Genomic DNA, 15,224 nt, shown 5'->3' with positions numbered 1-15,224 from the left:
CTGAAGAAGTTTAAATCTGCTCTTCGACTGGAGTTTAGTGAAACCATCTCTCACTGCTCCCCATCTATAATTTCTTCGGCCCTTCAACTTTTCGACCACATTTTGACTCCCTAGGCCTCCCATTCCATGATCCTTTCATATCCCTTTTGCCAATCAACTTTCCAGCTCTTAGCTTCATCTCCCCCCTCCCCCGGTCTTCTCCTATCATTTTGGATCTTCCCCTCCCCCTCCCACTTTCAAATCTCTTACTATCTCTTCTTTCAGTTAGTCCTGACGAAGGGTCTCGGCCCGAAACGTTGACTGTACCTCTTCCTAGAGATGCTGCCTGGCCTGCTGTGTTCACCAGCAATTTTTATGTGTGTTCCCAGAGGAAGAGATTGGAAAATTTGTCTTTAATTGCATTAGAATGGCAGAGGTTATCTAGCTGAAACAAGGTGATGCTTCCTCCAGCCCTGTCCACTACTCTGAACCACCACATACATTATTTCCAGAGTTATTTATGCATCCTTGTGTTTCTGTGGGGTTTTAATCTTCCTGTCACAGCTGACCCATGAACCAGAACTGATTCTGAGACTCTTCCTTATATTGTCCTGAGGGCCTTCCAACAGCTTAGGCTTTTCCTAATGGAGATTCATGAAAATAGTTCAAAAATACTTCAATAAAGAACTTTTAAATTGTTGAAAAGACTAAAATAATAATTTTACCTAAAGCACATTCATATGGTATAAACTTATTTATAAATCATTAGGTTAAACTAAGAAAGTCTCCCAGTACACTTTTTCAAATGAGGTGGGAAACTCATTCGCGTGCATTGTATCTGGCTTCACGAAACATTAGTGTTCCACCCCAGGATTCTCGGTGAGTCCAGCTTTGACACAGGAATCTCTGCATTGAACTCCAGTTCACCTCAGGCTTCCATACCATAATATGTAGGTATGGATATCAGAGATGGCTTACCCCACAGAGAGCTTCTCACTGGTGATTCTCTACTGGTAGAAGGTTTGGGCCTTTGTCTAAAAGTCTGCAAGCCATGCAGGATCAGTGTAATTATAGATAAGAACTGATTTGTTGCTATTGATTTTCCTGTTATTTCCTAATATTTGCTTTTTGTCACTTGGTTTCCTTAGACTCTTGCCCTCCTAGAGGAAGAGGATGACATAAACCAAATTACAGACTACTTCTCTTATGAGCATTTCTATGTTATTTACTGTAAATTCTGGGAACTAGACACTGACCATGACCTCTTTGTTGACCAAAAGGATTTGGCCAGACACAATGACCATGGTAAGCAACTCTGTAACTGACATAACAATTTATCTTAATTGTTATTTATTATTCTGTGTAATAGTTAAATATATTCATAGACCTTTTAAAATTTCACTGAGCAAATTTTAGCTGTTACAGTTTTGCTGTATCTTCTATTTTATTTCCAACCATGAAACTCATTTTTGCTCTATTTGGTTTGATAATAGTGAGCAATGTTTGAGTATGGTCACACATGCAGCAACTGCTCATCAGAATCTTGCCTGAGATCACAATATCTTTGCCTCCGGATTCAGTACGATTTTTAGATGATAGATTATTAGTTGTAACTCAAGGTGATTTGCTTTTTTTTAACTTGAGTAACAAAAACAAAATAGTAACTCCAATTTTAAGCTGGCAGGCTTGAGATCGGAAGGGTCTTCTTCTAAAAATTTTCTTCTAAAACTCAAACACAGGCCTGAAGTGTTTAACTGAATGTAGATTGTTTAAATAGTTCAGTCTTCAGATCTTAACAAAACTTGGTATCAGTACCATGAGATTAACAAAGAGGTTTGAATAAATAATCATCAGGCTCGTGGTCAGGAAGAGGGAACGCGGGGGTGGGGGGTGCTGGTAAAGAAAGAGGATTGATATTTTCTTTGTGGGAGTGATTGAAGGTCCATTTCTGATAATTCCAGCTTTCAAAGAAATTAAGAATTAAAATTAACTGGCCTTCACACATGTTTAAGGCTTGGACCCCTGTCATACAGCTTCCCTGGCAAGCTCCATATCAATAAAACAACCTTGTGACACAGTTGGAACAGAATTAAGATGATTTTAATCAATATTTTTAGTTTTTTTTAATCACAATGTAACTGTTCATGGTGAAGTTCCACCATAATTCATGCTATGCTAATAAAAATGGGCTGTGGATGAAATAGGTTCATTGGGATAAATGGCCTTTTCTCTGTCAGACATACTTGTTAGGTCTTGGGTAATATAATGCGAATAGGCACATTCAAGGTTTGGCTAGAGTTTGTGGCAACTTTGTCTTGCATACTGAATTCCTAAATAAGTAAAACAGAAGAGCTAAGCAAATAAAACAACTTTGCCTCAACTTGCACTTTTAATTGAATTCTCATTCAGAAGGAAAATTGTGTCAATACTCATCCCCAGTCAGTGATGCTATATATTGTGCTCTGCCTCTTAAGTTCCAGTTAGTGCCACAGACTGGGCATGAATTCACGGCAACATTTCCAAGAAGTTAAAATAGGAATAAAAATAAAACTCTTTAATAATGGAATCTAATATTAACAAAATCACAAGAGAAATAAAAGGCAGAAAATCACTTTTGGAAAATACCTAACAGTAATTTAAACAAATAATTGGTTTTCATTTATTGTTTTTTCCCTGTTTTAATGCATTTTAATTTTAACAAGTAGTAGTTCATCAAGAAATCAGTGATAATGGCTCTGACTCAAATTGATTTTGACTGCACAGGATACCTGACATAAATCCTCAAGTTTAATCTTTACGATGCAGCTTCATTGTTGACATTTTGAAGTCACTTCATTTTAGCTCTCATCGAAACTCTCTGCTAAATCTCTGAGGAAGTATTGCAAGTTTTAGCTTTAATTTCCTTCCTTTTTTTCCATCTACTATAGTATCAGGTAAACCCAATGACATCTGACAGATGAAACAGTGAATTTCTCTTTTTTACTCCAGAACATCTGCCTATGGAGTACCAGCATAATTGTTTCAGCCATTATTTTACTCTCAGTGATTAACTGAATAAAGAAAACCTTTTGTAAATAGTATAGCATCTTACCCACAATCAGCACCATGCATCATGGACCTGTTGGTTAAAAATATTAACCCAATATCAATGCTTAAAATGTTTGCTGAAAGGCTTAGTTGAGAGCTTTGATGAAAGTCAAAGTGAGTTCAAAATGTCAGCCTTAATGTTGTGCTGTGAAGATTAATTATAAGATTTATGTGAGACAGGCCATGCTGTCAAAATTAATTAGAGCCAGAACTATTACCACTGATTTTTGATTAAATGCTACTTAATAAACTATAAATACATTAAAACTATGAAGGGACAAAGTCACCATTGTCCTTTTTTGTTTGCATACAGATAGGTCCATTACAGATGTGAGTTGAAGCTGCCTTCTCTTTGTGTTCCCATACAGGCCAGCCCACTGGGCTTCCTGCCTTAGCCAAGGCCCAATCCTGTCAGGGAGGAGGTTACATAGCATCCCAGCCAGGACCAGCAGACTCAAAAACAGTTACTTGCCCCAAGCAAAAGCTGATCAACACCTCCACCCACTAACCCACACTCCCAACTACCATTTCTTCAGCATTTCCTGTCAGTCACTTTAAGTCCAGACTGGCGTCTCTTTATGGACATACAGTCACTCCATTTATAGAAATTATCTTGTGTATTTATATTTTCTGTGTTTACTTTTATTATTGTGTTGTTTTTTAAACTTGCTCTGTTTTTTGTGCTGCATCAGATCTGGAATAACAATTACTTTATTCTCCTTTATACTTGTGTACTGGAAATGACATTAAAGAATCTTAAATCTTGAATGATGATGAGATGCTTTTTGAGCTCTTCACCCCTTATTGAAGGCTTAAATATTTAATTTCCATGGTGTCCAAAATATGAACTGTTGGCTTTCTATTTATTTCTCCACAGCCATCTCTAATAGAATTATTGAAAGGATATTCTCTGGAGCAGTCACAAGGTAGTATAACATCTTCATTTTTTATATAATTAAGGTTTTTCATTGAATAAGTTCAAAATGGAGGGTGTTACTGTGATGGAGCGGCATTGTGTTATTTGAGAAGGTAGTTGATGCATACACATGAATGAAACAGGAGGATGAGAGAAGCCCTGATAGAGGAATGCAAAATTTTGACCGGCATTGATAAGATAGATCGTACGCAGTTTGTCTCCATTCAGTGGTGTTAAAGACTTTGGGGCATAGGCTGAAGATGAGGCAAAATAATTTTATAGGACCTCTGAAGAAGAATTATTTTGCCTAGAATTGGTTGCATTATGGGGAAAACAGTGCCTGAGAATATGGTGGAGGCAGGTACTGTCATAAAGTTCATGAAGTACCTGAATTGCCAAGGTATAAGCTACAGGTCATGTACTGGTAAAGGAGGTTAGTATCAAATGGGTGCTTGATAGTCCATGGACATGGTGAATGGTATGGCATATTTCTCTATGTAGTGGATCTCTCTATTTAAAAAGAATGATTAACCATTTTGTTTTAAAACAGTCTTTAACCCATTTGATATAAGGAATAAAAACATAATCGTTTATATAGTAATGTTGCAGAGGTGACATTCATCTGATTTTCCAAAGACGCAAGGTCTTGTGGCTGCTTTACTTGATGGGGCAGCCTGCTGCCTGACTTGGTGGGTCAACAAGGAAAATCAAATCATGTTTCTGTTGCTTGCATAAAGTGATCATAAATGGAGATTATAACAGTGCAAAGACCATTAGTTTGTTTGTAAGGAGCTTGCCCTATAAAGTCAAGTGTATCTGCCCTGGCCTTGAGAGTAGCTTGGAGATTTTAGTTTTTTTATGAAAACCATTTTGTATTTGCCTTTTGAAAAAAGACTTCAGCTTTGATTTGGATAATTAAGATAGCTCTGCTTTCCTTTATTTTCAGGGGAAACTGTGTTCAGAGAGAAGGTCGAATGAGCTATGCTGATTTTGTATGGTTTCTGCTTTCAGAAGAAGATAAGAAGAATCCTACAAGGTAATTTTCCCTGACTCTTAGTATCTTTACATTTTTTTATTATGTATCCATGAGATATGGACTTCTTGTTAAGTTCAGCATTTCTTGCACATCCTTATTTGAACTTGAGAAGTTGGCAGTAAATAGTACTGTTTCTGCTACATTATCTGGATGAGACTTTATGGCAAATTGGACAAGTTGAGTGAGTGGCAAATACATACCAGGTGCAAGATAATATGGATAAGTGGGAAGTTATCCACTTCATATACAAGTTTGCTGATGACACCACTGTCGTGGGCTGTATCAAAAGGGGTGATGAATCAGCATACGGGAGGGAGACTGAAACTTTGGCTGAGTGGTGTAATAACAACAACCTCTCAATGTCAATAAGACCAAGGAACTGATTGTCGACTTCAGGAGAGGGAAGCCAGAGGTCCTTGAGCCAGTACTCATTGGAGGATCAGAGGTGTGGAGGGTCAGTAACTTTAAATTCCTGGGTGTCTCTATCTCAGAGGACTTGTCTTGGACCCATCATATAAATATTATCGTGAAGAAAGTGCAACAGCAGCACTACTTCCTCAGGAATGTGATCGAAAACCTTGGCAAACTTCTATAGATGTGTGGTGGAAAGTGCGCTGACTGGCTGCATTACAGCCTGCTATGGGAACACTAATGCCTTTGAGCGGAAAATCCTACAAAAGGTAGTGGATCCAGCCCAGTACCTCACAGGTAAAACCCTTGCAACCAGTGAGCACATCTAAATGAAACTTTGTCATAGGAAAGCAACATCCATCATCAAAGATCCTCACCACCCAGGCCATGCTGGTTTCTGGTTTCTGCCATCAGGTATAAGGTACAGGTGCCTTGAGACTCACATCACCAGTTCAAGAACAGTTACTACTCCTCAACCATCAGGCTCTTGAACAAAAGGGGATAGCTGCACTCATTTAAGGACTCTGTTATTTCATGCTCGTTATTTATTTATATCTGCATTTGCACAGTTTGCTTAGTTTACAGTTCCTGATGTTTAGTTTACAGTTACTGGTCTACAGATGGGCTAAGTACACACACAGAAAAAGAATCTCAGGGTTGTATGTGGTGACATGTATGTCCTCTGATAATAAACTTTACTTTGAACTTTCAGTAGGAAAACTGAATTGGGAGGTGAAGAAATTTATTCACCAAAAAGATGATTAAATGTGGGAGCTGAGTGATTGAATATATTTAAGAAAGATGCATATTTTTTTAGACGTGCGGTATCAAGGGATATGGGGAGAAAGCGAGAATATCGTAGTTGGAAAGATGATGAACCATGAGTATATTGAATGGTGCAGCAAGTTCTTAGTATTCTTAGAGACACAGCACAGTAACAGGCGCATCAAGCCCACGCTGCCCAATTATACCATGTGACGAATTAACCTACTAACCCATCCGTCTCTGGAATGTGGAAGAAAGCAGGGCACCCAGAGGAATGCACAAACTCCTAACAGATACCGGCAGAATTGTACCCAGGTCACTTGCTGTACAAAGCCTTGCTCTAACTTCTACGCTGAATAGTCTACTCCTGTTTCCATTTTCCTCCATTTCCATGATGCTGTCAAGCAGTTTGTGATTATTGTATAATAAATGCCTGTTAGTGACTTTGAACAAAAGGTCATTTTGTGATGATATTGAGTTTGCTGATCCAAAGTTCTAAACTCAGATGAAGACCTTAAGCCCTATCAGATATATATAAAACCACGGGTACTCTCACTAAAGAGAGGTTATACTGTAACTACCCAATCCTCAAAGACTAATTCACTTCCATGTTTATCCTCCACATCAAGCTTAGCTGCCAGTATCCACTGATTGAGCAGTGGGTCCCCTCTCCCTACCAGCTAACAAAATAGTTTAAACATATCTTTGGTGATACACATTTAACTTCAAACAACGTTCTTGAAACAGATTTAAAACTCAGGAAATTTCTATCTTTCCAAATTACAAACCATTTCTAAAACACAAAAGGAATTCCAAAACGTGTAATTCAAAGAAGCTAAAAAGACACATGTAACCATGAGTGGCAGACAAACCAGTCATCCATTGTAGGATTCAAAGGCAGAGGAATGAACTTTAATTCACACTGTGTTTCTGTCGGGCTTCTTGCTGTTCCTTAGCATTCCTAAAACGTCTGAACTTCTCTCTAAAATTATACTATTTCTCTGACACTTGCGTGACTTCATACACATGATATTCTTTTGAATACCTTTTTTTTTTAAAAAAGCAGTCCATCAATACGCAAACCTTCCAATTTATCGCAAACTAAAGAAAGTCTGTAGATGCTGGAAATCAAAATAATGCACACAAAATATTGGAGGAACTCAGCTGGCCAGACAGCATCTATGGAAAAGAGTAAACAGTCAACGTTCCGAGCTGAGACCCTTCATCAGGACTGGAAAAAAGATGAGAAGTCAGAGTAAGAAGGGGGAGAGGGGAGGAGGAAGTACAATAGAGTAGGTGATAGGTGAAACTAGGGGAGGAGGGTGTGTGGGTGATGTAAAGAGTTGGTAGGTCGATTGGCGAAAGAGATACAGGATTAGAGAAAGGAGAATTTATTAGATATCAGAAGGCCATAGAAGAAAGGGAAGGGGGAGGAGCACCAGAGGGAGGTGATGGACATTTAAGGGGATATGGTGAGAATGAGAATGGGGAATGGTGAAGGTGGTGGGGGGGCAATTACTGGAAGTTTGAGAAATTGATGTTCATGCCTTCAGGACATATAAAGTGTTGCTCCTCCACCCTGAGTGTGCTCTCATGACAGCAGTAGAGGAGGCCATGGACTGACATATTGGACTGGGATTGGGAAGTAGAATTGAAATGGGTGGTCACTGGGAGGTTCCAGTTTTTTGGGCGTTGGTGCTTGGCGAAACGGTCTCCCAATGAATGTCAGTCTTACAGGAGGCCGCACCGGGAGCACCGGATACAGTCGATGATCCCAACAGACTCACAGGTAAAGTGTCGCCTCACCTGGAAGGATTGTCTAGGGCCCTGAATGGTAGTGAAGGGGGAGGTTGAGGGGCAGGTGTGGCACTTGTTCCGCTTGCAACAATAAGTACCAGGAGGGAGATCAATGGGGAGGTATGAATAGACAAGGGAATCACATAGGGAGCGATCCCTGTGGAAAACAAAGTGGGGGGAGGGAAAAATGTGCTCGATGTGGGTGGGATCCTGGTGGAGATGTTGGGAAGTTATGGAAAATTATGTGCCTGATGCAGAGGCTGGTGAGGTGGTAGATGCAGACAATGTGGACCCTATCCATGGTGGGGTGGCGGGAGGATGGGGTGAGGGCAGATGTGCATGAAGTGGAGGAGAGTCGGGTGATAGCAGTGTTGATGGTGGAGGAAGGAAAGCCCCTTTCTTTGAATGAGGACATCTCATTAATTCTAGAATGAAAAGCTTCATCCTAAGAGAAGATGCACCTGAGACGGAGGAATTGAGAGAAGGGGATGGCATTTTTACAAGTGGCAGGGTGGGAAGAGGTATAGTCCAGGTAGCTGTGAAAATCAGCGGGTTAGACTTATTAAATAGCTAAGTGATATTATCCATATTGGCTCAAGCTTCCTTGAATTAAACAGCTTGGATAGTGTTGTCTGATTTTAAACTAGCCAAATTAAATCACCCACTGTCTTATATTTCACCTCTTCAGCAGTTAGCTCATGTGCTTGGAGCAAGCACGTGTGTTATATGGATAGATCTTCTATTTTCAATGCTGTGTTTTTAACTTCAAACTTATTACTGCTTTCCATTTACATTTAGAACTGAAGACTGGCTCCTGTTTATGACTAGCAGCTAAACAAAGTATATAAGTAGGAAGTTTAACATATTCAAAAACAACATTTTGATCTTTACAAGTGTCAACTGTTGTGTTTAGAAAGCTGAGCTTGGCAAAAAAAAAGACCCCCTTGCCCAGCATAGTGAATACCCATTATAATTTTAATTCACATCATTTTATCCTAGATCAGACATGGGCTATAAATATCTTAACCTTAAATCCAGCTATTTTTCTAACTCATTAAAAACTTAAATGGATTTCATCAATAGGAAAATGGTGGGAATGGGGAAAATGGATGTTAGCCAATAATAATGAAGTTTTGCTAAAGATTAATCGACAAAGTTCCCTGACAAAGTTTTCAGACTGCGGCAAAATTAATTCATATTAATAGAAGTAAACTTTTGGTAATTACAGTTAGAACTTCAGGACATCCCACAGCAGTTCACAGCCAATGTAGTATATTCTCAGTGTAGTCACCAATAGAAATGTAGGAAAAAAATGTTCCCAAGCTCACAGAAGCAGCACTAGGCTAATGAGCAGATAATCTATTAAATTATGCATTGAAAAATAAATGTTAGGCAGAATACCAGAAATTGTCCCCTAGCTCCATCAAAATTCCCTCATAGGATCTGAAGCATTCGTGTGAAAGAGAATATGGGATTTAAGCTTAACATCTTGCCCAAAAGACAACACTCTGACAATGCTGTACTCTCTCAGTATTGCACTAGAGTATCAGTCTAAATTTTTGTGTTTCACTTTCTGGATTGGAACCTGAACCCAGAAAATTTCTGACAGTGAGTCAAATAACTTATAACATTGAACAATTACCTATAACGTAGTAAGGACTTGTTTTCACTGTCTTTTAGCATGGAATACTGGTTTCGGGCCATGGATATTGATGGGGATGGGGTGCTCTCCATGTATGAACTAGAATACTTCTATGAAGAACAATGTGAACGGATGGAGGGAATGGGCATCGAGCCATTGCCATTCCATGATCTCCTCTGTCAGATGCTGGATCTAGTAAAACCAGAATGTGAAGGTAAGTAAATGTATAAATGCATCACCAGAGCGTTTCAATTACCTTAGCAGTGAGCAAAATTCCTAAGTGAGTACATTCCAGAAAATGAACAGTCAAGTATAATTGAGTGAATATGTTTCCATATCAGTATTTTCCTGGAATGCTTTTTGGAAAACTGGTAGTAACTGATGTGAAAGTAGTAATGAATGATTAGCTTAATGCTGAATGGGTCAGCGAGACCAAGGAGCTGATTACTGCCTACATCAGAAGGAGGAAACCATAGGTCCATGAGCCAGTCCTCATCGTGGAGAGGGTCAGCAACACTAAATTCCTCGGTACTATCATTTCAGAGGACCTGTTCTGGGCCTAGCACGTTAATGCATTTATGAAGAAAGCATGGTAGTGCCTCTACTTCCTCAGAGGTTTGCGAAGGTTCGGTATGACATCTAAAATTTTGACAAACTTCTGTAGATGTGTGGTGGAGAGTATATTGACTGGTTGCATCACGGCCTGGTATGGAAACACCAATACCCTTGAATGGGAAGTCCCACAAAAAGGAATGAATACAGCCCAGTCCATCAGGGGCAAAGCCCTCCCCACCATTGAGCACATCTACACGGAACGATGTCACAGGAAATCAGCGACCATCATCAAGCAGCCCCACCACCCAGGGCATGCTCTCTTCTCATTGCTGCCATAAGAGAGAAGATACAGGAGCCTCAGGACCTACACCACCAGGTTCAGAAGCAGTTACTGTCCCTCAATCATAAGGCTCTTGAGCCAGTAAGGATAACTTCACTCTATTTCACTTGCCCTATCACTGAACTGTTCCCACAACCTATGGACTCTTTATCTTATGTTCTCAATATTTATTGGGTTTTTTTTGCACAGTGTTTGTTTGTCCTGTTGGGTGTGGTCTTTCATTGATTCTATTATGTGTCTTGGATTTACCATGTACTTCTGCAAGAAAACGAATCTCAGGGTTGTATATGGTGACTTATATGTACTTTGATAATAAATCTATTTTGAACATTTGAATTCTGATATATTATAAATGCCACTCTGTGTTTTACTAAGTAACTTCTTTTTATCCCATGTGCTCACATGTGAACTTAGGAAAAATAGAGGGCTATGCAGTAGGGAGATTCTAGGCAGCTTCTAGAGTAGGTTACATGGTCGGCACAACTTTGTGGCTTGAAAGGCCTGTAATGTGCTGTAGATTTTCTACGTTCTATGTCCCTCACCTGTATTTTGAAACAGATACCAACTTTCATCAAATTTGTAGAAGTGGTGAAAATGGATAATAGTCTAATGTAATGACGATTTATAAAGATTAAACCATTTGTTTTTGAGGTATGTTAAGTATGACTAAATAATGTAATTTTAATCGGCTTTTGCTGGTTTAGTGCAAAGTGATAAGTAACGGCTTCTCCATTGAGTTGGTCAGAATGCCTTTGTCTTTCAATTGAAAATATATCTTGCCTTCTAGGAAACTATATTACTGTTTCAGAGAGCTATTGAAAACATTCAGTTCCTGGTATACTGAGTTTGATTTCAAATATTTGTAGTGTTTTTAGAGGTAGTCTATGAGCTTGGTGCTGCTCAGCTATCTGTAATGACCTGTGGAGCTTCAAATTATAGGGGTCAGCTTCATTGCATACTGAGGCCAAGTACCTTGTGCTTTTGTCACATACGTGATGATGTCATCATATTTACATACCCACATAACATCCGTTCATATTTACATGCAAATATAGCATGCTGTTTTACCTCTGGAAAAGTGTTTCACGTAGACACAGTGATTAAAGGCTGAGTTCATTTTCCGGTTACCTCAGACACTTGTAACGTTTCTAGGTGCTATTTATCACAGTCTTGGGCAGATGCCAAGAGCTTTAAACCTTGGGTGTTCACATCATTGCAGATTAACAAATAGCATGTACTTAGATTACTTATATGACACTGTTAAATATTCACAGCACTCATTTACCCATTTACATATAAATACCAGTATTAAACAAGAGAAATTATGTACTGAAGTTCACTATTTCGTGCCAGAGCATCCATTTGCTGTTGCTTATCCTGCTCTCACAAGGTTAAGAAATGTGTTTTGATATTCTACTAGAAGCTGAGGGTGCTCAGGCCTTTAAAGACCAATGGAAGGAAAAGGGACCAAATTATGTTTATTTCCTGGAGGTAGGAAACACTGACAGGGGTTTGAGATGTTGACCATCGCTCATCAACAACATTGGGCAAGTCAAGAAAAGTCATTCACACAAATACAATGAGGTACAGGTGCAATGAAAGCCTTATCTCAGTCAGCACCACAGGGTTGTAGGTATGGAAAATGCACAGTATATAAAGTATAAAAAACAGTAAAGAGAGAATAGCAAAAAGACTGAAGAATAAAACACACAATCAGAGAAAAATCCATGGTAGTGCATGAAGTTTGACGAAAGCCAACTCTTGACAGGGATGTGGACTACACCCATTGAATTTACATTTGATTTTTGTTAGAAAAGCATCAACAATTTTCTTACCACAAACAAGAGAAAATCTGCAGATGCTGGAAATCTTTTCTATAGATGCTGCCTGTCCTGCTGAGTTCCTCCAGCATGTTGTATGTGTTGTGCCAACAATTCTGTGGTTTGAATGGATTGAAGTCAGTCTTGGGGCATCATGCATGTCAGCAGAGCATATATCAAGGTATAACCCAAAGAAATGGTGTCAGACTAATTGCCTTAATTCATGACTTATGTGTTTTGATTGCATTATTAGGTGCAAACATATCAAACATTTGTTAACTCCCTAATATTATTGATCTTCTAACAGTGCAACTGAAAAATCTGTATCTATTCTAAGAATGTCTTGAAGAGACAAGTTTAGCTAACTTCTTGTTAAGGTGTAATGTTAACATCACATACTATCACAAGACCCATCCTAGCAGAGCAGCTCATGGTGCACTGACTTTGAATGCACTTGGGTTTGTCATGGCCTCATCCAGTGGAAACTATATTGGAAACAAAATTATGGTTGACATCCTAACAACTCAGTGGGAGACAAATAAAAGCAATTCTGCTAACTCACGTATTGAAGTTTTAAGCGAATAAACAAGTACTTCTTGCAGGAGAAAAATACTGGTGGAAAAATACAGCTGTAACGCTAAATGGAAACTTGTGAATACTGGTGAAAAAAGGTTGAGGTCAAATCAGGGTAGGTCTTTCACAATTATCAATAGAGAAGACTCTGGGCAGACTAGGACTCTGATTCTAATCACTTGGTTAAGGCTCAGTTTATGGTTGTCCACTGATTTAACAATCCTGCTGACTTGGTTTACAACATAATCCAATCACTCTCAATTCATCAAAGTTGCTGGTGAACGCAGCAGGCCAGGCAGCATCTGTAGGAAGAGGTGCAGTCGACGTTTCAGGCCGAGACCCTTCGTCAGGACTAACTGAAGGAAGAGTGAGTAAGGGACGCAGACTGGGAGACCGCTTTGCTGAACATCTACGCTCTGTCCGCCAGAGAAAGCAGGATCTCCCAGTGGCCACACATTTTAATTCCACATCCCATTCCCATTCTGACATGTCTATCCACAGCCTCCTCTACTGTAAAGATGAAGCCACACTCAGGTTGGAGGAACAACACCTTATATTCCGTCTGGGTTGCCTCCAACCTGATGGCATGAACATCGACTTCTCTAACTTCCGCTAAGGCCCCCCTCCCCCTCGTACCCCATCTGTTACTTATTTTTATACACACATTCTTTCTCTCACTCTCCTTTTTCTCCCTCTGTCCCTCTGAATATACCCCTTGCCTATCCTCTGGGTCCCCCCCCCCCTTGTCTTTCTTCCCGGACCTCCTGTCCCATGATCCTCTCGTATCCCTTTTGCCTATCACCTGTCCAGCTCTTGGCTCCATCCCTCCCCCTCCTGTCTTCTCCTATCATTTTGCATCTCCCCCTCCCCCTCCAGCTTTCAAATCCCTTACTCACTCTTCCTTCAGTTAGTCCTGACGAAGGGTCTCGGCCTGAAACGTCGACTACACCTCTTCCTACAGATGCTGCCTGGCCTGCTGCGTTCACCAGCAACTTTGATGTGTGTTGCTTGAATTTCCAGCATCTGCAGAATTCCTGTTGTTTGCACTCTCAATTCATTTCTAGTTTGCCTGGCACTGCTTTGATGAGATTTCTCAATTTTCACTGAATGTGACACTGGTTTGGTTTTACAATATACTGGTTTGGCACCAGGTTCGGTGCATGTACATGCTTTGTATCCAGTAATGCTCATGCAAGCATTCTTAAAGATTTTCTAATATTTCCTAGGCTATCATATTATCTTTATGGACATTAAATAAACCTTCTTCCCTTTAGTCTTCTTAGCCAATCCCTCCCTTTAAAACTGAGATGAGATGTGATTTCTTCAGCCAGAAGATTTGGATTCTGTGAGATTTGTTGCCTTAGAAGGCAGGTTATCAGATGTATTTAAGGCATAGATTGATAGGTTCTTGATTAGTAGAGGTATTAAAGGTTACAGGGAAAGAAGACAGGAGAAGTTGAACCGTGATTGAATGGTAGAACAGACTCAATAGGACAAATGGCGTTATTCTGCTCCTAAACGTCCAGACAACATTTTCAACATGTACTTTAAGTGGAAGATTACTTGAACTATGTAAACATTTTTATCATTCCTGTCTGTACTCTAGATTACAAACCAGTAGGTCATTAACCTCTCCCTGCATTGTTTATCCTGTTTCCAGTGGTAGAGCAGAACTTGAAGCTTCCCTACTCTCTGTTCACGCAGATTTATTTAGGGATACCTTGCAGAACAAGCCCTTTTGGCCCAGCGAGCCACCCCACCTAGCAACCCACCTACTTAACCCAGCAACCCACCTATTTAACTCTAGCCTATAAGACCATAAGACATAGGAGCAGAATTAGGCCATCTGGCCCATTAAGTCTGCTCCACCATTCAATCATGGCGGATCCTTTTTTTTCTATCTCCTCTTCTACCCCAGTTCCCAGCCTTCTCCCCGTAACCTTTGATGCCATGTCCAATCATGAACCTATCAATCTCTGCCTTAAATACACCCAACGACTTGGCCTCCACAACTGCATGTGGCAACAAATTCCACAAATTCACCATCCTTTGGCGAAAGAAATTTCTCCGCATCTCTGTTTTGAAAGGGAGCCCCTCTATCCTGTGGCTGTTCCCTCTTGTCCTAGACTCTCCCACCGTGGGAAACATCCTTTCCACATCTACTCTGTCGAGGCCTTTCGACATTCGAAAGGGTTCAATGAGATCCCCTTCCCATCCTTCTGAATTCCAGCAAGTGCAGACCCAGAGCCATCAAATGTTCCCCTTATGATAACCCTTTAATTCCTGGAATCATCCTTGTGAAC

The 15,224-nt window shown here is 39.9% G+C and overlaps 1 protein-coding gene across 5 annotated transcripts in view; it reads left to right on the top strand.

The window, feature by feature from the left end:
• Window positions 1-15,224, top strand: part of ppp2r3a (protein phosphatase 2, regulatory subunit B'', alpha) — a 356,154-nt gene that overhangs the window by 319,274 nt on the left and 21,656 nt on the right. For all 5 annotated transcript variants that reach the window (XM_063046036.1, XM_063046037.1, XM_063046038.1 and 2 more), the window contains 4 exons: window positions 1,128-1,284; window positions 3,944-3,992; window positions 4,929-5,018; window positions 9,672-9,847. In XM_063046036.1, coding sequence (XP_062902106.1) covers window positions 1,128-1,284; window positions 3,944-3,992; window positions 4,929-5,018; window positions 9,672-9,847 — 472 coding nt within the window. The remainder of the gene's footprint in view (window positions 1-1,127; window positions 1,285-3,943; window positions 3,993-4,928; window positions 5,019-9,671; window positions 9,848-15,224) is intronic.

Source organism: Mobula hypostoma, chromosome 4 (genome assembly GCF_963921235.1).
Source record: "Mobula hypostoma chromosome 4, sMobHyp1.1, whole genome shotgun sequence".
In the NCBI taxonomy this organism is placed as follows: domain Eukaryota; kingdom Metazoa; phylum Chordata; class Chondrichthyes; order Myliobatiformes; family Myliobatidae; genus Mobula; species Mobula hypostoma.
The sequence above is the reverse complement of the archived record's forward strand: the minus strand, read 5'-3'. Positions and strand labels throughout refer to the sequence as shown.